Source organism: Daphnia carinata, chromosome 9 (assembly GCF_022539665.2).
Source record: "Daphnia carinata strain CSIRO-1 chromosome 9, CSIRO_AGI_Dcar_HiC_V3, whole genome shotgun sequence".
NCBI classification, from domain to species: Eukaryota; Metazoa; Arthropoda; class Branchiopoda; order Diplostraca; family Daphniidae; genus Daphnia; species Daphnia carinata.
In genome coordinates this window covers 7,236,224-7,258,739 of record NC_081339.1, presented here as the reverse complement: position 1 = coordinate 7,258,739, position 22,516 = coordinate 7,236,224, and the positions used below count along the sequence as shown (strand labels likewise).

At 39.4% G+C, this 22,516-nt stretch overlaps 1 protein-coding gene and 6 long non-coding RNA genes across 11 annotated transcripts; 4 read left to right on the top strand and 3 right to left on the bottom strand.

The window, feature by feature from the left end:
- The first annotated feature begins 372 nt into the window (after window positions 1-372).
- Window positions 373-4,282, top strand: LOC130700708 (chondroitin sulfate synthase 1-like). Of its 2 annotated transcripts, XM_059496723.1 has the most exons (6): window positions 377-391; window positions 474-1,750; window positions 1,848-2,051; window positions 2,495-2,635; window positions 2,701-2,833; window positions 2,900-4,282. In XM_059496723.1, the coding sequence occupies exons 2-6, from the start codon at window positions 1,124-1,126 to the stop codon at window positions 4,117-4,119; spliced, it is 2,325 nt and encodes a 774-aa protein (XP_059352706.1). In that variant the 5' UTR covers window positions 377-391; window positions 474-1,123; the 3' UTR covers window positions 4,120-4,282. The 2 variants fall into 2 exon arrangements, with proteins under 2 accessions (XP_057378678.1, XP_059352706.1); XM_057522695.2 differs by having other exon boundaries at window positions 373-1,750.
- A 693-nt stretch (window positions 4,283-4,975) lies between these two features.
- On the bottom strand, window positions 4,976-5,688 carry LOC130700734 (uncharacterized). 2 transcript variants are annotated; one of them, XR_009003876.1, is made up of 4 exons: window positions 5,625-5,687; window positions 5,417-5,502; window positions 5,266-5,325; window positions 4,976-5,189 (listed from the first exon to the last, which is right to left on the bottom strand). It is a non-coding gene; the product is annotated as an uncharacterized LOC130700734 (long non-coding RNA). The 2 variants fall into 2 exon arrangements; XR_009003875.1 differs by lacking the exon at window positions 5,417-5,502 and having other exon boundaries at window positions 5,625-5,688.
- A 1,089-nt stretch (window positions 5,689-6,777) lies between these two features.
- On the top strand, window positions 6,778-7,964 carry LOC130700730 (uncharacterized). Of its 2 annotated transcripts, none has more exons than XR_009003868.2 (6): window positions 6,778-6,881; window positions 6,937-7,141; window positions 7,202-7,275; window positions 7,343-7,556; window positions 7,618-7,690; window positions 7,747-7,964. It is a non-coding gene; the product is annotated as an uncharacterized LOC130700730 (long non-coding RNA). The 2 variants fall into 2 exon arrangements; XR_009421793.1 differs by having other exon boundaries at window positions 7,340-7,556.
- Window positions 7,965-8,084: 120 nt separating this feature from the next.
- On the top strand, window positions 8,085-10,067 carry LOC130700728 (uncharacterized). Its single transcript, XR_009003864.2, has 6 exons — window positions 8,085-8,372; window positions 8,428-8,542; window positions 9,290-9,485; window positions 9,543-9,680; window positions 9,743-9,866; window positions 9,943-10,067. It is a non-coding gene; the product is annotated as an uncharacterized LOC130700728 (long non-coding RNA).
- Window positions 10,068-10,431: 364 nt separating this feature from the next.
- LOC130700731 (uncharacterized) lies at window positions 10,432-11,297 on the top strand. The gene is made up of 3 exons (XR_009003871.2): window positions 10,432-10,580; window positions 10,632-11,087; window positions 11,163-11,297. It is a non-coding gene; the product is annotated as an uncharacterized LOC130700731 (long non-coding RNA).
- A 5,842-nt stretch (window positions 11,298-17,139) lies between these two features.
- LOC130700729 (uncharacterized) lies at window positions 17,140-19,450 on the bottom strand. Of its 2 annotated transcripts, none has more exons than XR_009003865.2 (10): window positions 19,387-19,450; window positions 19,123-19,318; window positions 18,928-19,065; window positions 18,742-18,865; window positions 18,461-18,665; window positions 18,263-18,383; window positions 18,027-18,184; window positions 17,520-17,975; window positions 17,319-17,444; window positions 17,140-17,249 (listed from the first exon to the last, which is right to left on the bottom strand). It is a non-coding gene; the product is annotated as an uncharacterized LOC130700729 (long non-coding RNA). The 2 variants fall into 2 exon arrangements; XR_009421779.1 differs by lacking the exon at window positions 19,387-19,450 and having other exon boundaries at window positions 18,461-18,511; window positions 18,565-18,665; window positions 19,123-19,328.
- Window positions 19,451-20,869: 1,419 nt separating this feature from the next.
- Window positions 20,870-21,629, bottom strand: LOC130700876 (uncharacterized). The gene is made up of 4 exons (XR_009003895.2): window positions 21,539-21,629; window positions 21,279-21,483; window positions 21,145-21,218; window positions 20,870-21,077 (listed from the first exon to the last, which is right to left on the bottom strand). It is a non-coding gene; the product is annotated as an uncharacterized LOC130700876 (long non-coding RNA).
- Between the last annotated feature and the right edge of the window lie 887 nt (window positions 21,630-22,516).

Here is a 22,516-nt window from a genome sequence, read left to right as displayed (position 1 = left end):
TCTCAAAATTAATTAAAAATTCAACAGATTTTTGTCACTATTGAACAAATCTGCAGTTATGCTTGATTTGTCAAAAGGCTGAAGAAGCCTCCGAGCTTGGTCTTGTACTGCAAGTGTATGGAACTCGAGATCTTGAAGCCTTCCTGTTCTGCAATTTTGGTTTTACTGAACTTATTTCTTTTCTTTCATAATAGAACTAAACACAGTGCTAATAAAGATTTTGTAGAATTATCATTCAAATACATGAACCACAGTTTGAGCAATTTGGCAGAATACCCCCCCCCCCCCCCCCCCCCAGCTTAGACCTCGGGATAAAGCAACTTCTGGATAAAACAACCAACTGGATATTCTCCGTTGGAAAGCTAACTAAGAGCTAAGTCTGAACTGAAGGGTGAAAAAATATTAAATTACTCTTCGTGTTCATGATTAAATCAAAATTTCACACTCGTTCTTTTACATTTTGTATTCTTTAGGTTAAAACATGTTTAGAAAGGTAGCGCGGCAGGTAGAACTTCACCAGATACGTCGATTGTTGCTGGCTACTGAAGAAGAATTCGCTGATCCTGCAATATTCAATAATAGTATGTACAGACATGATTTTTTTTGTTATTGTTATGGACGAAACTGTAATTTTGTATTATTTAAAATTTTGTTGCATAGTTGTCAAGCCCTAATTTCACATTTTTGCCCTTGAGACTTGATTGAATGCAAAAATTTGCTTCTGTTGCCTTCACGATTGTATTTTCTATATCTTTCTTAAAAGACCAGAGGACTGCAGTGTAATGTTTGTTCAGATGAGGTCGCTCAAAGCGGACTCCTGTCTCTAGCAGAAATCGCCAGTCATTTGCCAGGCGTCACGTCGGGAAGTCAGCTAATAAATCTCTTCTCTTTACATCTACTGTGGCCTTGTATTTATTTGTCTTTTCTTTTCTTGTGGATTTTCAGTTCTGGTTGACGTCTCCATTTTGGTTTGTGACGACATGTAGTATACCTTAACCAGGAAATGTCTTTTAACTTGACATTGTGTTATGTTAAAATGAGTGTTATCACGTCCGTTTCGTTGAGATAACACGTGTTTTTGTCGTTTCAATTCACATCGTTAGTGAAGAATTGGTTGGTGAAGATGTTTTACAAGCCCAGACCTGGACCTGGTGGTAGCCACAATGGAGTGGCTGGTGGCTTCCACATCAAGTTGTTCCCTCGAGTGTGGAATAGGTGGGCTGTGGTGGTCAAATTCTTCTTTGGTCTCATTATTGGAATTGTTTTGGCCAGCCAATTGCAGTCATTACTCATTTCAACTAGTGCTTGTGTGCCATACAAGTTGTCTCCAGTTCATCGAAAGTTAAAAGTAAACATTCAAGAACGAACAGAAGTTGAAACAAGAAGCAGACAGTTACTCTTGGTTGGAGTCATGACAGCTGACAAGTACATATCAACCAGAGCAAGGGCAGTTTATGAGACATGGGGCACCAGAGTTCCTGGCAAATTGCTCTTTTTCACTTCTGACTCACAGAATGCTACCGATGAATTGCCAGTAGTCAGGCTTAAAGGTGTTGATGATTCCTACCCACCTCAAAAAAAGTCATTCATGATGCTCAAGTATATGTATGAAAATTATGGGGACAAATTCGAGTGGTTTATGCGAGCTGACGACGATGTATTTGTAAAAACCGAACGGCTGGAAGTCTTCTTGAGAAACATTAATAGCAGTCAAGCCAGATTCATTGGGCAGGCCGGAAAAGGAATTGCGGTACGAGGAAACATCATTGCTGCTGTATATTTATGTTCATTCCATTTTAAAATGATAATAACAAAAATTCTTTTGCGTGTTTTTTTTTTTTTTGCAGGAAGAATTCGGTTTGCTGAGCCTCGAATATGACGAAAACTATTGCATGGGGGGCCCTGGAATGATATTTAGTCACGTCACCCTGTCTCGCGTGGCACCGCACGTCAAAGACTGCCTGAGGAATCTCTACACCACACACGAAGATGTCGAGTTGGGGAGATGTGTTCAAAAGTTTGCCGGTATCCCTTGCACCTGGTCTTATGAGGTATTTATGCTGTGCTCGATTTCTGCTGCACTCAGTCGTACCAACACAGAATCTAATTTTAAAACTTCCGCATTGAGTTGAATAAAACACGTTGCACAGCTGGGAAAAGAAAGACGAGGGATGTAAATAGAGGCATTTTGCATAAGAAATTTTGTATAAGTTATACAATCATTTCCTGGCCAAGAAGAACTTTCGCTCATGTTGCCCACCAGTAATCGAATACTTGTGAGGGGAATTGTGTGTTACCGACTCTCCCAAAAACCAGTAGGAAATTTGAGAAACGTACAGGTCCTCTAGTTACTTTGTGTAGGTTGTCTGAAAAACGTCACGTTACGTCAGGCAAGGCTCCTTGGCCGGCAGCAGCAGTCAAGCCAACAACGTATCCTGTTACACCTGCCTCCTTGCAATTCGCTTGACTAACTTTTCTTTTATCCTTTCAACAGATGCAGAACATCTTCCATCACAGTTCTAGTGGTCGGACGGCATTCACCGGGCCATTGAAATCTCGTGAAGTTCACCGAGCCATCACATTGCATCCCATCAAAGAGCATGCGTACATGTACCGACTTAACAATTTCCTTCAGGTGCGCCGTTTGAGCATAAACACAATTTTTTAAAAGCTTTGCTAATAGTCGGATTTGATTTCTAGGGAGTTTCTATACGAGAGAAAATCTATGAAGGGCTCAAAATTCGAAGAGAAATGGCCAGTTCAACTGAACAACTCCGCAAACGTCTCGGGCCATCATGGGAACCGCCTGACGTGAACGATCTTCAAACGCTGGGTAAAAGCTTTTGTGTAAACAATGGTAAATTTATTTCCGTCATTTTGTTTGCGTTTGCTCTCTTAGGATTGGCACCCAGTTTAAACAAATTTATACCACAAGACGATAATGAAATTCTGACTTGGAATTTCCTAGCGCGGTCCGTCGATTCAACGGAAACTGTTAACCCAAGGCGCGCCATCGACGCTCCGTTACGCGAAGGCGTGGAGGATGTGATACGAGAAGTCATGGAAGGGATCAATGCCATCTCAAAAGAAAGAGGTCGTGTCATTGACTTCAAAGAGCTACTTTACGGATATTATCGAGTCAACCCGCGACTCGGTGTTGACTACATACTGGACTTGCTCTTGGTGTACAAGAAGTACCGAGGGCGAAAAATGATATTTCCCGTCCGGCGACATGCGTACCTTCAGCAGGCGTTTGGACCATTGCAATTGCGTAGGAGCCCTCTAGTCGCTTACGAGTCTTCCAATAGGATACATTTTGTTCTACCGCTCTCCGGCCGGTTGGCCATTTTTCAGCGTTTTATGAAAAATTTTCAACGCGTCTGCGTAGAACCTGACGAAAATGTTCGGCTGGTCATTGTCCTGTACCCTACAATGGAAAACGACGATCCATCTGATGAGATCAAGAGCACCGTACAGGCCTTTCAAAGGCGAATTCGCGGTCGCAAACTTCAAGTGGAACTGATTGAGCGCCAAGAAGCGTTCGCTCGTGCAGCTGCCTTGGAAACGGGCAAATCGAGCTGTCAAGTCGAAGATGATTGCCTGTTAGCCTTTATTGACGTGGATATGGTTTTCACAGAGAAAACGTTGCACCACATCAGATCGCATACGATACGTGGCCGTCAAGTGTACTTTCCCATTGTTTTCAGTCAGTTTGATCCGTCTTTCAGAGCCCCACTGACCTCTTCTATTGACTCTGAAATCCCTGATGATGTCTTCGAAATCGACGATGATCGGGGGTACTGGCGTTTCTATGGCTTTGGTATCGTTAGCGTCTATCGCAGTGACTTGGAGAGGGTGGGTGGCATGAACACGTCCATTCATGGCTGGGGCCAAGAAGATGTCGACCTCTACGATCGAACAGTAGCCTGCCCAGATTTGACCGTTTTCCGGGCACCTGATCCTGATTTTGTGCACGTCTTTCACCCTATTGCCTGCGACGATTCCAAGTTGACGGACAAGCAGAAGAAAATGTGCGTTGGAACACGCGCAGGAACTTATGCAAGTCAACGGCGGCTGGCCCGCTACTGGATTGACCACCACGCATACCCAGGCGGATAAGTACGTCAAATGGTCAGTTTTTCTTCCTAACCCGGAACAGTTTTCTTGCCATTCCTTTAGTTTATAATACGATGTGAAGAAATCGATAATGGATTTCGCTACCGTGCTGTGCCTTTTTCCTAATCTAGCGCGGACAATCTAATCAATACATCGACAAGTGTGAGACTGTTATTACCCGTACTTGTCTACGAAATTTTGGTGGGTAACGTGGTTCTGACAAACATTGCGAATGCAAAGTATATGTACACCTGTGAATGCTATTTTACTATTTATTCTATCATTCTATTTCATTTGTCGTTTAAATGGCTACATTTTTTCATTTCATTGCGTAATTATAGCTGTCTCCACATTTGAAAACGACAGACTCGACAAAACAATTTTATGGAAATAGTACAGGTTTGGATACAATTATTTCAGCAACTATTTAACAATTTGCATTGTCAGTAATATTGAAATTTTTTTCATAATCATTTGTTTTCAATTTGTGACAGCTATTGCAGACTTCAGGCTCATAGCTATCTTACCTCCATCTGCATCGTCGTGTTTGACAGATTAGTTATGGATTGGCTTCTGTCATATCGACATTCTAAGCTTATGACGTTACGTTTTGAAACTGAAGCATTCGCCCTTTTATCGGGAATGTGGAATTCAAATAGTAATTCGGATATACTTTTCACATACGATAACAGCCTCTGTAAACACAATTCCGATTGAAGACGTTGAAAAGAAGCTTCGCTCCGGTTGGCTACATTCCCACATCAGACATTTTCCTGCAGGGCAAGATTTGGTCCTGACGAAAGTCGAAAAACCCATTACGTGTCTAATTATGCACGCTAATTACCATATACAACAAACGGAAAATTAAGGGTATATTTTAGCTGAGAACAATACAACAGGTAAATGAATGGCAGCTTAACAATTCCAAACGACTGAGCACCCAATTGGCAATGTCACAGACATGCGGTTGCAGAATGGACCGTCGTCTGCGTAGCAATACACCATTCATGGCGCCTAGAATTCGCAGTACTGCTCAATGAATCCACATTACAGGTATGCAATCATACATAAATCTACAATCAAAACAGCCAATAACATGAATTAGACCAACAAAATGAAACTTCGATAAGTTATCAAGAAAGATATTACGGTCAAGGACATACAGCAAGTCCCACAAAAGTCAGGTCAAAAATTTACGATTGAAGCCCACTGTATAGAAAATAGATAACAATAAGCTACAATCCTGAACGTGTTAAATAAAGCGTTACACACTGCCGGTACCACGTTTAACGAAATCTACCTGGCAATTATTGACCAGATGTTCCCTGAAGTAAACCATAAAAAACTTACTGACAAGCCCTGCCAGAATCCGAGGTAAATATTTAACTAAATGGAATTCGTATTAACAAGAACATAAAAGTTTAGTATACATTATTGCCAACACAGGTTGCAAACAACTTTTTTACATAGTCTAAGAACACAAACAATTAAAGAGAAATTTGATTTACCTAGCAAGCAACGCGTCCGATGAAAGTTTAGCAGCAGCAGGACAGCTGCAGGGGAAGTACCCTGCACGACTGTGAATTCTAAAATCGGATATCGCCTTATATACTCGCGGAAACGTTCCACATCCTGGGCTTTCCAGGAATAAAAGTTAATAAAAGTCATCAGCTTGAACGAACAATTTGTATTTCCACGTTAGCTCGAGAAACCTAATTCTGAAGGTCATCAGCTTGAACGAACAATTTGTATTTCCACGTTAGCTCGAGGATATGGCCATTCCCCCTCGTTTCAAACTATCTCATGCAGTGACCTAGAATAACCTTGGGCAAATGAATAATGAAGAAACAAAACCACGCTTTGCATTTTGCAGCTCAGTAGCTCATTCACCTGCACGACGTGCACTACCGTAGATGTCTCGCTTTTTGTTCTGGTGTAGTGATCCACACAAATCCCGCACGTGGACGTAGTATTCATTCAGAAGCTGCAAATGTTTCGCAATTTGTAGATACACCAATCACGCACTTTAAAAAGCACTGCCTCAGCACAGGGGTTTGCCTCTGCATGGGTTCCGTTTAGTTGCACATGACAAACCGTATTTTCTTGGGTAGTAATATAAGTCTAGTTAGAATAGAAAATTTAGGTTAAGTTAAAGATAAGTAAGGATAAGTAAGTTAAGTTAAGACTAAGGGTACTTTAAGTAAAGCGTTAAGCGTAATCCACCTCAATTCTTACTTTTGCACAATTCTAGCTCGACCATTTTCCTGCACTGTTTTCTGCATTCTTTACCCGTAGCTCTTGCCCGCAAACTATTTCCATGCAGTGAATTTTGTTTCGATTTACTCGCACAATTATCAGATGTCCCGTCAATCCTAACGACTTCGCAATTGCTAACTTATGAATCATTGCAATAACCATTTTTTTTAGGATTTTCTGTATTGAAATGTGATTAGGATTTGTGTACCTGATGCTTGTTAGAATTAAGATAAAATTAACCGCTATTCAATTATTGAAATTTTTTTTTTTTTTTTTCGCTTCTCTACAATCAGGAGGGCAATCTCTGGGGCCGAAAAGGACACTGGACAACGAGGATCGCCGTCGCAGCCACTAGAATATCGCCCAGGATTCTGAGGTATATATTTAAAAATTTAGTGTTTAACCCTGTTTTTTTTTAATTTTATGGGTCTAGAAGGGCCACATCACCATCCAAGGGGGACCGTTGGGCAACGAAGGTCACCGCCAAAATCCTAGCCTAAAGTTGCAAGGTATTTAAAAATTTAAAGTGTTTTTACCATGTTCGATGTATATATCTGTGTCTAGGAGGGTTGGCAACATCACCGAGGAAGGTTACTGGACGTCGGGGATCGCCGTCGAAGTCGCCAAGGATTGTCAGGTATTGCTTTAACGACTTTAAGTGTCTAATCGTTTTTTTTATGTATTTAGGGTGGTCCACATCACCGAAGAAGGCCACCGGACAACGAGGTTCGCTGTCGGAGCCTCTTCGATCGTCGCCCAAAATTGTCAAGTATTTCATTAAAAGTTTAAAGTTTTGAACTATAATTTTGTTTTGGTTTTATGCATTTAGCAGGGCTACACCACCATCGAAGAGGATGCGTGACATCGAGGATCGCCGCTGGAGCAACGAGATTGTCGGCACGGGTATTGAGGTATTTTTTAAAAAAACGTTGAAGAGTTTAATCATGTTTTTTTATATGTATGTAAGAAGGCCTCACCACCATCGAAGAGGACGTTGGACGCTGAAGAGGACGCTGAAGCACCGACATCGTCACCATGGATGTTCCAGGTATATGTGTTGTACATTTAATTGTCTAACCGTGTTTTTTTTATTTATTTAGGAGGGTTGCATCATCGCCCAAGAGGACCACTGGACAACTAGATTCGTCGTCGGAAGTATCATAATTGTCGCCCAGAATAATCAAGTATTAAATTGAAAGTCTTAAGTTCTACGCTATGATTTTATTTGGTTTTTTATGTTTTTAGGAGGGCTCCGCCACCATCGAAGAGGATGTTGGACGCTGACGGAGCCACCATGATCGTCGCCCAAAATTGTCAAGTATTTCGTTGTAAGTTTTAAGTGTTATACTGTGATCTTATTTTGCTCTTATGTAGTTAGAAGGGCATCAACACCATCGAAGAGGATACTGGTCATCGAGGATCGTCGCTGGAGCAACGAGGTCGTCACCGTGGATGTTGCAGGTACATGTTTACACTTTTAAGTGTTTAATTATGTTTTTTTTTAATGTATTTAGGATGGTCCACATAACCACCAGAGAGGGCCATAGGACAATGAAGTTTGTCGTTAGAGCTGCCGTGGTTGTCGCCCGAAATTGTCAAGTATTTGAAAGTATTAAATTTTACACCATGATTTTATGGGTTTTTTTTTTTTTGTATTTAGCACCGAAGAGGACGTCCTGGAGCACCGAAGAGGACGCTGGAGCAGAAGGACGCTGGAGCACCGAAGAGGACGCTGGAGCACCGAAGAGGACGCTGGAGCACCGAAGAGGACGCTGGAGCACCGAAGAGGACGCTGGAGCACCGAAGAGGACGCTGGAGCACCGAAGAGGACGCTGGAGCACCGAGATCGTCGTCACGGATATTCAGGTATATTATTTTTAAATTTAATGTCTCACCATGTTTTTTTACGTACCCAGGAGGGCTCTACTACCACCGAAGAGGATCATTGGACAGCGAGGTTCGCCGTCGGAGCTACCAGGATTGTCGCCCAAGATTGTCAAGTATTTAATTGTGAGTTTTAAGTTCTACACTATGATTTTATTTTTGTGTATGTAGGAGGGCTCCACCACACCGAAGAGGACCACTGGACGTCGTGGATCGCCGCTGGAGCAACGAGGGTCGCCGCTCAGCTCCGAGATTCACGTCCATTAGGACGACGGAAACAGAGATGGTACGGTTGAGTATTGCCAAATCGGCTTTCACTTACTTTATTTCGTATGATGATTTGTGTGATTAACAGATGTGTTTCCTTCGTTCCTTTTTGATTCCCATTCTTTTCCCTCAAGCATTATTGCTTATGGTTTCACCGTTCACTGAGCATACAAATTCACTACACCTGCACCCCATGGTTCATTCACGGTTTGTTTGCATTTTTGCACCGGGTCGGGATTAGTGTTTTAGGTAATGTAGCCCTGCTTACATAGGTGTCACGCTAAGTATTCTTTTGGTGCAAGTTTACGAATACTAACTGCTTTAGAAAAAAAAAGGAAAACAAAATGAATTAATGGGCAACTTATTGTTGTCTTTTTAATATGGACTAGTGATTTGAAAAATAAGAATACCAAAACAATCGCTTGTAATCGGGTTGCATACATCGATTGTCAACCCGATAAAAGCATGATAGGGAAATAACCCGTCTAACCTGCCCCATAAGCAGAAATGACAACCCGCTCAGCAAAACCCGACCCGATCGCGCGGGGCTGTGAATCTGACCCTAGTCTTTCCTCCTTAACCTCCCCCTTCCTTTTACCAATTCGATGCTTTGCAATGCTGTCTCACATGGCTGCGCAAGCGCAAATAAAGCTCAGTCTTGTATGTGCAGAAAGGTTTTAAGCAAACCAAAAATACCGGTATACATCTGACAATTTCATGTTAACCAAGTTTTATTTGACATTTAATCCAGCTATGAAAATTCTAGGATCTTGAGGACTTGCAGTGAACGCAAAGATATAGCAAAATCAAACACCACTCACGAATGTCGCATCGTTAAAATTGAAGAGGATTAGAGTTCAACATGGCGACGAGAACACACCAAATGTAAAGCCTAGACCACAGAAGGGAATTTCAATAAAATCCTAGAAATTTTCCTTGTGTTTGAAAAATAGACTAGACCTGTGAGTTGAATTACTGTATCTTTTTGTATCTTACATGATCCTCTGCTTTGCTTACAGGAATTTGCCACCATTTCAAGTACGTGTGTCTTGGAAGCAATTGTGAATGTTGTATGCTTTTAGTATACCGAGGAGGCACCTGCCAAGAAAATAAAGCACAAAGTGATTAACATGTTCAGTTTTGTAACTTCACAGAAGGTGTACATGATTTCGTGCTTTGGTTGCTGTTAATCTTTTTAACGTTAAACATTTAATTTTAGGTGTCAAAGTCAAATGTGCTGAATATGCTCATATTTTTGCACAAATGAAAGAGAAAAGAAGGTGAAGTCCCTGGAGTTGCAGGTCTATGCTAAGAACTTAAGGTCCATGGAAAAGATGGAAAATGTAAGAATAATTATATGGTAGATTTTCACTTTAAGTAACTGTCATTCTATCCTTGTTGTCCCATATTGGTAAACAGGTCGAGCTCATCTTGGAACAAGGACAGTAAACAAGGACTTTCATTTAGGATATTCATAGAAGAATAATGGCCAATTTTTTTGGAAAGGACATGCCTGAATCGTGAATAGAAGTTTTACAAGTAAATTTTCCATTGTTCCATGTCGCCTATTTAGGTGAATCATTTGGGGGAGGAGATGTTAGTTAATCATATCTCAATTTACAGGTAAAGATTGATGTTGACTAACAAGTTATCACATCTTCACATTTGCTAACATTATCTAGCCTTCTATAACATGATAGGGGTTAAAGAGAATGGATCCGACTGTGAGCATGATGATGCAACCTACCAACCTTTACCTTTTGCTGAGCTCTTTTGATAGCAAAGAATTCAATCTCACTTATCGGCTTTCTGCAGGCAAAAGTTGTCAACGATATTCCGAAATGCAAGTCTAAAGGGGGAAGTCTACTTAATATTTCTATTTATTTTTTTTTTATCTAGTCAGTTTCTTTTCCAATTGGGCTGTCATTGGAGTTCTGCAATTGCTCTTTGTTGCCGAGATAATCAACTGAGGTAAGCTATGCCTATAGTACCAACTAGTACTTCGCACGGGAGAAGCCTCCACCCAGCAACAGACGTCTTTTCCATTCGTTAGTTAAGTAAGTCACATATGTAGTGTGCGGAAACGGATAATTAACTTTTTTGTACAGGTACTGAAGAAGGTGAAAAACATTGGAAGGCTTTCGAAACACGTGTTATTGAGCATAATGTCCTCATCGTGGCCAAACACTACACGCGTGTGGCAATGCAAAGGATGATTTCATCCTTGATTTTTCTATTGAGGAACACAGAAGAATATCTAATGTGGTGTACAGTTAAACTGTAACATCGTGCGTCGGCATTGACCCGATTTTTAAAACCTTTTTAAGGAGATTAGGTCCTCGATTACTGCTGATATACAGGTCAAAGATGAAATAGCGTTATTTATAGATATTCTTTCGGGTAATATAAGTTTTTCGCATTTCAGCCAACAGATGTCGACCCTACCGCTTTTGTGTCGGTGACTCGAGAGGACGTTCTGCTCTTGGATCTGACGAATTGTGGATATGAATGTACAAAATCTTTGATGACTGGATTTGACACTCAGAACTGTTCCTGTTAGAAAGGTAAACATGAACATGGTCTTTAGTTTCTGTTATTCTTTTTTACATAAAATATTTTATTTGCGATCTATGTTGGAGTGGATCGAGGCTGATGCATACTTTCTTGTCATAATGCAAGAGAAATAGGGTAAAGTTGCTGAAGCTGCAGACATTCTCCAAGAACGTCTGTTCAAGACCGATGATTCTATGGAAAAGCTAGAAAATGTAAGACTTACTAATTTTGGTTTTAATGTCAAATAATTCTGTCATGCAATTCTCATGTTCTAATACCAGTGAACAGGTTGAGCTTATCCTGAAATGAATGAGATTGTTTTTTCTTCATCTGCACTCAGATCATTTTGAAGAAGATAAGTGTCAGATTTGTTTTTAGAGAAACATGTGCTCAGTCTTAAAGTGAAATTTTTTCATGTAGGAATACTTTAACGTTGTTCCATTTGTCTTATTAAGCGTGGGAAGGTGGAGAGGAAATGTTGGTAAATTATTCATCATTGTGTAGATCCCTGATAGATGTTGACAAGAACAGGTATTACATCTCTACATTTGTTAACATAATCAAGCCATGTACAACATAACAGTGATCCAAGAGAAAGAGCTTCTGCAATTGTTGGTGGTTGTCGAGCTGATGTTTCGCTGACACGCTGTGTCAATAGTACAAACTAGTATGGCGAAGGGAGAGACCTTCCTCCCGACAATGATATCATTAACATAGGTCAGTGCAGTAAATCACATTTATAGTAGAGAAAAACGTACAAGTAACTTCTTTTTGCATAAGTTAATGAGGATGGCGAGAAACGGTGGAAAGTTACCGAATACGTCTTGTATAGAATGTCCGAATCATAGCCAAACACTACAGCCTTGTGACGATCAATGGATGGTTGCCCACTTTGACTATTTTGTTGAGGGAACAGAAGAATTTCAATCCAATTTAATGTGCAGAAGGACTGACGTACTCTGTAAAAAAAAAAAAAAAAAAAAAAAAAAACCTATCCGGTTTTTAAAATTTTTTCTTAAATTTTAAATAGGTTGGGTGGTAGAGAAGAATCGCGATGCTATTCGATAACACGAATGAGGCGGTTGAACACTTTGTAAACCTGGATTAACTATGCAAATTAGATTGCATCACATCTGGAATTTAGCTGCGTGTAATGGGTTCAACATATCAGCAGAAGTACATTTATTGCCAAAATTTTTTCGGAAATGTAATGTGTTGATGTGATTAATGCATTTTTACAGATAGACCAGAATAAGTCATTCAATGAACTGGGCATTGGAATGTGGGAGAATGAGATATATTGCTATGGATTTGAAGAAATGGTAAGTGAAGGAGAAATGATCTAACACCAAAAGCCTATAAGATTGAGCGTTGGCAGAACATTACAAGTGCGTTGTTGAAGGATAGGCAATGAAGTATGTTTCAAAAAATGGTGATTAATAATTCAGTAAGGAATTGCATAATGTTGCAAGTCTGGGGTAAAAGTTTACTGGTTTAGTTTTTTTTATTTTGATTTACGTGATAGGTTAAATCATATTAAAATTATTCGTTTAATATTCCTTTCCGATTGGGTGTACATAATACACGTGCCCACGGAAAAGATATATTACCCCGCGGAATAAAAATAATGCGTAAAACACGCAAAGCAATAATAAGCCTTTCCGATTGGGTTTATTTAATACACTAGCCCACGAAAAGGATAAAATAACTTGAAGGAATAATAAAAATGCGCAAGAAAAACAAATGCAGGGTGTTGGGTTTATAAATTGCACATATATTTAGCTTGCCGTTCATATGCCTTGCAAGAACGGAAATTTTATTTTAAAAGGGTTATTTTATTCGTGCTGTAATGATATTAACATATTGGTAAGTCTGGAGATATGCAAGACATTTTACTTGTGAACTGTAAAATGTATAAGGCGATATGTAGAAAGAGATGGGAGTTTTGGTAATTATAAATGGGCTTATATCAACCGTAAAATTCGGCAAAGGTATGCATTATAACAAGTACAGTAATTATACAAAGTATTTAGTAGAAATGGGGTATCGTTTTTATAATAATAATTGTGATATATTTATCTGCAAGTTGTAAATAAATGACTACAATAACACCAATAGTAATTTGTCAAAAAATTATTGTACTTACCAATATTACTATAATCTAAAGCTATATCGTTTACATATTTACATCATGTTATACATTTCCTGTTTTCGGACCCGAACTTTCGACCTATAGCGTCCCATGCCGATACTCTGCATATGTGCCACCATCGACATACACAACTTTGACGTATCGATTAGCATATATTGTTAACCTAAGTAAATACGAGCACACAAATGTAGCTGCACAAATGTTCAATCAAGATATCCATCAATGGCTCAGTTGTAGAGTGCTGACTTGGTATTTCAAAGGTCATTGGTTCAACTCCGAGGGTAGACATGGTGATAATAATCGTACCATGTGAATTTGTTGTATTCCACCATTATTAAAAATCTATTAAAAGTTTGCATACTTATATGCACTACCTACACCACCGGGAGTTGAACTCTAAAGCTTTCAGTTACAATGCTGCTCCTCTACCACTGAGCTACCATTGACACATTTAAATTCCATGACTCTGCCAATACACTAAATTAACTATCTCCAAGGTAGCATACGTAATAATGCTCTAAAAATCGAAATATTGATTACAAGCAAGTAATGGCACAACGGTAAAGTGCTTGCGTCTGAATACATAGTGCTGTGGTTCAAATCCCAGATCATCCAATGTGAATAATTAAATGATTCCAACAGTTGGCCGAGTCGTTACATGACAGTTGTGGTTCAAGTCCCACAGTCTTACCGTAACGTCAATCATTAATGGCAAATGACGTTCGGCGAGGATAAAGGTAAGAGTAAGCCAAGGTTAAAAAACTTCTGGCGGAGGTCAAGTCTGAATGACAGCCAAGGTTACGGTAACCTTAAAGGATGACCTCCAACAAGCAATGCATGTCAAGGACGAACTTGTGTGAAAGGTCGTACATTTGACATTGAAACTTTTTGAAGGTCAAATATATGACCTTGAAAATTTTGAAGGTCGAATATTCGACCTTGAAATATGGGATCCTGGATATGGGATATGGAATCCGGGATATGGGATATGGGATATGGGATATGGGATATGGGATATGGGATATGGGATATGGGATATGGGATATGGGATATGGGATATGGGATATGGGATATGGGATATGGGATATGGGATATGGGATATGGGATATGGAATCCGGGATATGGGATCCGGTATATGGGATATGGAATCCGGGTTATGGGATATGGGATATGGGATATGGAATCCGGGATATGGGATATGGGATATGAGATCCGGGATATGGGATATGAAATCCCATATTTCAAGGTCATATATTTGACCTTCAAAAAGTTTCAATGTCAAATGTACGACATTTAACTTCCCAAGTTCACCCTTGACATGTCCTTTGCTTGTTGGAGGTCATCCTTTAAGGTTATCGTAACCTTGGCTGATATACGGACTTGACCTCCGCCAGGATTTTATTAACCTTGGCTTACTCTTACCTTTATCCTCGCCGAACGTCATTTGCCATTAATGATTGACGTTACGGTAAGACTGTGGGACTTGAACCACAACTGTCATGTAACGACTCGGCCAACTGTTGGAATCATTTAATTATTCACATTGGATGATCTGGGATTTGAACCACAGCACTATGTATTCAGACGCAAGCACTTTACCATTGTGCCATTACTTGCTTGTAATCAATATGTCGATTTTTAGGGCCTTTTTACGTATGCTACCTTGGAGATAGTTAATTTAGTGTATTGGCAGAGTCATGGAATTGAAATGTGTCAATGGTAGCTCAGTGGTAGAGGAGTAGCATTGTAACTGAAAGGTTGAGAGTTCAACTCCCGGTGGTGTAGGTAGTGCATATAAGTATGCAAACTTTTAATAGATTTTTAATAATGGTGGAATACAACAAATTCACATGGTACGATTATTATCACCATGTCTACCCTCGGAGTTGAACCAATGACCTTTGAAATACCAAGTCAGCACTCTACAACTGAGCCATTGATGGATATCTTGATTGAACATTTGTGCAGCTACATTTGTGTGCTCGTATTTACTTAGGTTAACAATATATGCTAATCGATACGTCAAAGTTGTGTATGTCGATGGTGGCCATATGCAGAGTATCGGCATGGGACGCTATAGGTCGAAAGTTCGGGTCCGAAAACAGGAAATGTATAACATGATGTAAATATGTAAACGATACAGCTTTAGATTATAGTAATATTGGTAAGTACAATAATTTTTTGACAAATTACTATTGGTGTTATTGTAGTCATTTATTTACAACTTGCAGATAAATATATCATAATTATTATTATAAAAACGATACCACATTTCTACTAAATACTTTGTATAATTACTGTACTTGTTGTAATGCATACCTTTGCCGAATTTTACGGTTGATATAAGCCCATTTATAATTACCAAAACTCCCATCTCTTTCTACATATCGCCTTATACATTTTACAGTTCACAAGTAAAATGTCTTGCATATCTCCAGACTTACCAATATGTTAATATCATTACAGCACGAATAAAATAACCCTTTTAAAATAAAATTTCCGTTCTTGCAAGGCATATGAACGGCAAGCTAAATATATGTGCAATTTATAAACCCAACACCCTGCATTTGTTTTTCTTGCGCATTTTTATTATTCCTTCAAGTTATTTTATCCTTTTCGTGGGCTAGTGTATTAAATAAACCCAATCGGAAAGGCTTATTATTGCTTTGCGTGTTTTACGCATTATTTTTATTCCGCGGGGTAATATATCTTTTCCGTGGGCACGTGTATTATGTACACCCAATCGGAAAGGAATATTAAACGAATAATTTTAATATGATTTAACCTATCACGTAAATCAAAATAAAAAAAACTAAACCAGTAAACTTTTACCCCAGACTTGCAACATTATGCAATTCCTTACTGAATTATTAATCACCATTTTTTGAAACATACTTCATTGCCTATCCTTCAACAACGCACTTGTAATGTTCTGCCAACGCTCAATCTTATAGGCTTTTGGTGTTAGATCATTTCTCCTTCACTTACCATTTCTTCAAATCCATAGCAATATATCTCATTCTCCCACATTCCAATGCCCAGTTCATTGAATGACTTATTCTGGTCTATCTGTAAAAATGCATTAATCACATCAACACATTACATTTCCGAAAAAATTTTGGCAATAAATGTACTTCTGCTGATATGTTGAACCCATTACACGCAGCTAAATTCCAGATGTGATGCAATCTAATTTGCATAGCTAATCCAGGTTTACAAAGTGTTCAACCGCCTCATTCGTGTTATCGAATAGCATCGCGATTCTTCTCTACCACCCAACCTATTTAAAAAAAATTTAAGAACCGGATAGGTTTTTTTTTTTTTTTTTTTTTTTTTTTTACAGAGTACGTCAGTCCTTCTGCACATTAAATTGGATTGAAATTCTTCTGTTCCCTCAACAAAATAGTCAAAGTGGGCAACCATCCATTGATCGTCACAAGGCTGTAGTGTTTGGCTATGATTCGGACATTCTATACAAGACGTATTCGGTAACTTTCCACCGTTTCTCGCCATCCTCATTAACTTATGCAAAAAGAAGTTACTTGTACGTTTTTCTCTACTATAAATGTGATTTACTGCACTGACCTATGTTAATGATATCATTGTCGGGAGGAAGGTCTCTCCCTTCGCCATACTAGTTTGTACTATTGACACAGCGTGTCAGCGAAACATCAGCTCGACAACCACCAACAATTGCAGAAGCTCTTTCTCTTGGATCACTGTTATGTTGTACATGGCTTGATTATGTTAACAAATGTAGAGATGTAATACCTGTTCTTGTCAACATCTATCAGGGATCTACACAATGATGAATAATTTACCAACATTTCCTCTCCACCTTCCCACGCTTAATAAGACAAATGGAACAACGTTAAAGTATTCCTACATGAAAAAATTTCACTTTAAGACTGAGCACATGTTTCTCTAAAAACAAATCTGACACTTATCTTCTTCAAAATGATCTGAGTGCAGATGAAGAAAAAACAATCTCATTCATTTCAGGATAAGCTCAACCTGTTCACTGGTATTAGAACATGAGAATTGCATGACAGAATTATTTGACATTAAAACCAAAATTAGTAAGTCTTACATTTTCTAGCTTTTCCATAGAATCATCGGTCTTGAACAGACGTTCTTGGAGAATGTCTGCAGCTTCAGCAACTTTACCCTATTTCTCTTGCATTATGACAAGAAAGTATGCATCAGCCTCGATCCACTCCAACATAGATCGCAAATAAAATATTTTATGTAAAAAAGAATAACAGAAACTAAAGACCATGTTCATGTTTACCTTTCTAACAGGAACAGTTCTGAGTGTCAAATCCAGTCATCAAAGATTTTGTACATTCATATCCACAATTCGTCAGATCCAAGAGCAGAACGTCCTCTCGAGTCACCGACACAAAAGCGGTAGGGTCGACATCTGTTGGCTGAAATGCGAAAAACTTATATTACCCGAAAGAATATCTATAAATAACGCTATTTCATCTTTGACCTGTATATCAGCAGTAATCGAGGACCTAATCTCCTTAAAAAGGTTTTAAAAATCGGGTCAATGCCGACGCACGATGTTACAGTTTAACTGTACACCACATTAGATATTCTTCTGTGTTCCTCAATAGAAAAATCACGGATGAAATCATCCTTTGCATTGCCACACGCGTGTAGTGTTTGGCCACGATGAGGACATTATGCTCAATAACACGTGTTTCGAAAGCCTTCCAATGTTTTTCACCTTCTTCAGTACCTGTACAAAAAAGTTAATTATCCGTTTCCGCACACTACATATGTGACTTACTTAACTAACGAATGGAAAAGACGTCTGTTGCTGGGTGGAGGCTTCTCCCGTGCGAAGTACTAGTTGGTACTATAGGCATAGCTTACCTCAGTTGATTATCTCGGCAACAAAGAGCAATTGCAGAACTCCAATGACAGCCCAATTGGAAAAGAAACTGACTAGATAAAAAAAAAATAAATAGAAATATTAAGTAGACTTCCCCCTTTAGACTTGCATTTCGGAATATCGTTGACAACTTTTGCCTGCAGAAAGCCGATAAGTGAGATTGAATTCTTTGCTATCAAAAGAGCTCAGCAAAAGGTAAAGGTTGGTAGGTTGCATCATCATGCTCACAGTCGGATCCATTCTCTTTAACCCCTATCATGTTATAGAAGGCTAGATAATGTTAGCAAATGTGAAGATGTGATAACTTGTTAGTCAACATCAATCTTTACCTGTAAATTGAGATATGATTAACTAACATCTCCTCCCCCCAAATGATTCACCTAAATAGGCGACATGGAACAATGGAAAATTTACTTGTAAAACTTCTATTCACGATTCAGGCATGTCCTTTCCAAAAAAATTGGCCATTATTCTTCTATGAATATCCTAAATGAAAGTCCTTGTTTACTGTCCTTGTTCCAAGATGAGCTCGACCTGTTTACCAATATGGGACAACAAGGATAGAATGACAGTTACTTAAAGTGAAAATCTACCATATAATTATTCTTACATTTTCCATCTTTTCCATGGACCTTAAGTTCTTAGCATAGACCTGCAACTCCAGGGACTTCACCTTCTTTTCTCTTTCATTTGTGCAAAAATATGAGCATATTCAGCACATTTGACTTTGACACCTAAAATTAAATGTTTAACGTTAAAAAGATTAACAGCAACCAAAGCACGAAATCATGTACACCTTCTGTGAAGTTACAAAACTGAACATGTTAATCACTTTGTGCTTTATTTTCTTGGCAGGTGCCTCCTCGGTATACTAAAAGCATACAACATTCACAATTGCTTCCAAGACACACGTACTTGAAATGGTGGCAAATTCCTGTAAGCAAAGCAGAGGATCATGTAAGATACAAAAAGATACAGTAATTCAACTCACAGGTCTAGTCTATTTTTCAAACACAAGGAAAATTTCTAGGATTTTATTGAAATTCCCTTCTGTGGTCTAGGCTTTACATTTGGTGTGTTCTCGTCGCCATGTTGAACTCTAATCCTCTTCAATTTTAACGATGCGACATTCGTGAGTGGTGTTTGATTTTGCTATATCTTTGCGTTCACTGCAAGTCCTCAAGATCCTAGAATTTTCATAGCTGGATTAAATGTCAAATAAAACTTGGTTAACATGAAATTGTCAGATGTATACCGGTATTTTTGGTTTGCTTAAAACCTTTCTGCACATACAAGACTGAGCTTTATTTGCGCTTGCGCAGCCATGTGAGACAGCATTGCAAAGCATCGAATTGGTAAAAGGAAGGGGGAGGTTAAGGAGGAAAGACTAGGGTCAGATTCACAGCCCCGCGCGATCGGGTCGGGTTTTGCTGAGCGGGTTGTCATTTCTGCTTATGGGGCAGGTTAGACGGGTTATTTCCTATCATGCTTTTATCGGGTCAATCGATGTATGCAACCCGATTACAAGCGATTGTTTTGGTATTCTTATTTTTCAAATCACTAGTCCATATTAAAAAGACAACAATAAGTTGCCCATTAATTCATTTTGTTTTCCTTTTTTTTCTAAAGCAGTTAGTATTCGTAAACTTGCACCAAAAGAATACTTAGCGTGACACCTATGTAAGCAGGGCTACATTACCTAAAACACTAATCCCGACCCGGTGCAAAAATGCAAACAAACCGTGAATGAACCATGGGTGCAGGTGTAGTGAATTTGTATGCTCAGTGAACGAAACCATAAGCAATAATGCTTGAGGGAAAAGAATGCTCAAAAAGGAACAGGAAAACACATCTGTTAATCACACAAATCATCATACGAAATAAAGTAAGTGAAAGCCGATTTGGCAATACTCGGTGCTCTCTGTTTCCGCGTCCACGCTCCAGTGGTCCTCTTCGGTGTGGTCCAGCGTCCTACTTAAAATCATAGTGTAGAACTTAAAACCACAATTAAATACCTCTTCGGGTAGCTCCGACGCGAACCTCTTCCAATGATCCTCTTCGGTGGTAGTAGAGCCCTCCTCGGTACGTAAAAAAACATGGTGAGACATTAAATTTAAAAATAATATACCTGAATATCCGTGACTTCGGTGCTCCAGCGTCCTCTTCGGTGCTCCAGCGTCCTCTTCGGTGCTCCAGCGTCCTCTTCGGTGCTCCAGCGTCCTCTTCGGTGCTCCAGCGTCCTCTTCGGTGGTAGGACCCGCCTAAAGACTGAAAAAAAAACCCATAAAATCATGGTGTAAAATTTAATACTTTCAAATACTTGACAATTTCGGGCGACAACCACGGCAGCTCTAACGACAAACTTCATTGTCCTATGGCCCTCTCTGGTGGTTATGTGGACCATCCTAAATACATTAAAAAAACACCAAAAACACTTAAAAGTGTAAACATGTACCTGCAACATCCACGGTGACGACCTCGTTGCTCCAGCGACGATCCTCGATGACCAGTATCCTCTTCGATGGTGTTGATGCCCTTCTAACTACATAAGAGCAAAATAAGATCACAGTATAACACTTAAAACTTACAACGAAATACTTGACAATTTTGGGCGACGATCATGGTGGCTCCGTCAGCGTCCAACATCCTCTTCGATGGTGGCGGAGCCCTCTAAAAACATAAAAAACCAAATAAAATCATAGCGTAGAACTTAAGACTTTCAATTTAATACTTGATTATTCTGGGCGACAATTATGATACTTCCGACGACGAATCTAGTTGTCCAATGGTCCTCTTGGGCGATGATGCAACCCTCCTAAATAAATAAAAAAAAACACGGTTAGACAATTAAATGTACAACACATATACCTGGAACATCCATGGTGACGATGTCGGTGCTTCAGCGTCCTCTTCAGCGTCCAACGTCCTCTTCGATGGTGGTGAGGCCTTCTTACATACATATAAAAAAACATGATTAAACTCTTCAACGTTTTTTTAAAAAATACCTCAATACCCGTGCCGACAATCTCGTTGCTCCAGCGGCGATCCTCGATGTCACGCATCCTCTTCGATGGTGGTGTAGCCCTGCTAAATGCATAAAACCAAAACAAAATTATAGTTCAAAACTTTAAACTTTTAATGAAATACTTGACAATTTTGGGCGACGATCGAGGAGGCTCCGACAGCGAACCTCGTTGTCCGGTGGCCTTCTTCGGTGATGTGGACCACCCTAAATACATAAAAAAAACGATTAGACACTTAAAGTCGTTAAAGCAATACCTGACAATCCTTGGCGACTTCGGCGGCGATCCCCGACGTCCAGTAACCTTCCTCGGTGATGTTGCCAACCCTCCTAGACACAGATATATACATCGAACATGGTAAAAACACTTTAAATTTTTAAATACCTTGCAACTTTAGGCTAGGATTTTGGCGGTGACCTTCGTTGCCCAACGGTCCCCCTTGGATGGTGATGTGGCCCTTCTAGACCCATAAAATTAAAAAAAAAACAGAGTTAAACACTAAATTTTTAAATATATACCTCAGAATCCTGGGCGATATTCTAGTGGCTGCGACGGCGATCCTCGTTGTCCAGTGTCCTTTTCGGCCCCAGAGATTGCCCTCCTGATTGTAGAGAAGCGAAAAAAAAAAAAAAAAAAAAAAAATTTCAATAATTGAATAGCGGTTAATTTTATCTTAATTCTAACAAGCATCAGGTACACAAATCCTAATCACATTTCAATACAGAAAATCCTAAAAAAAATGGTTATTGCAATGATTCATAAGTTAGCAATTGCGAAGTCGTTAGGATTGACGGGACATCTGATAATTGTGCGAGTAAATCGAAACAAAATTCACTGCATGGAAATAGTTTGCGGGCAAGAGCTACGGGTAAAGAATGCAGAAAACTGTGCAGGAAAATGGTCGAGCTAGAATTGTGCAAAAGTAAGAATTGAGGTGGATTACGCTTAACGCTTTACTTAAAGTACCCTTAGTCTTAACTTAACTTACTTATCCTTACTTATCTTACAGCAACCTAAATTTTCTATTCTAACTAGACTTATATTACCCAAAAATACGGTTTGTCATGTGCAACTAAACGGAACCCATGCAGAGGCAAACCCTGTGCTGAGGCAGTGCTTTTTAAAGTGCGTGATTGGTGTATCTTTAATTGCGAAACATTTGCAGCTTCTGAAAGAATACTACGTCCACGTACCGGGATTTGTGGATCACTACACCAGAACAAAAAGCGAGACATCTACAGTAGTGCACGTCGTGCAGGTGAATGAGCTACTGAGCTGCAAGAAATGCAAAGCGTGGTTTTGTTTCTTCATTATTCATTTGCCCAAGGTTATTCTAGGTCACTGCATGAGATAGTTTGAAAC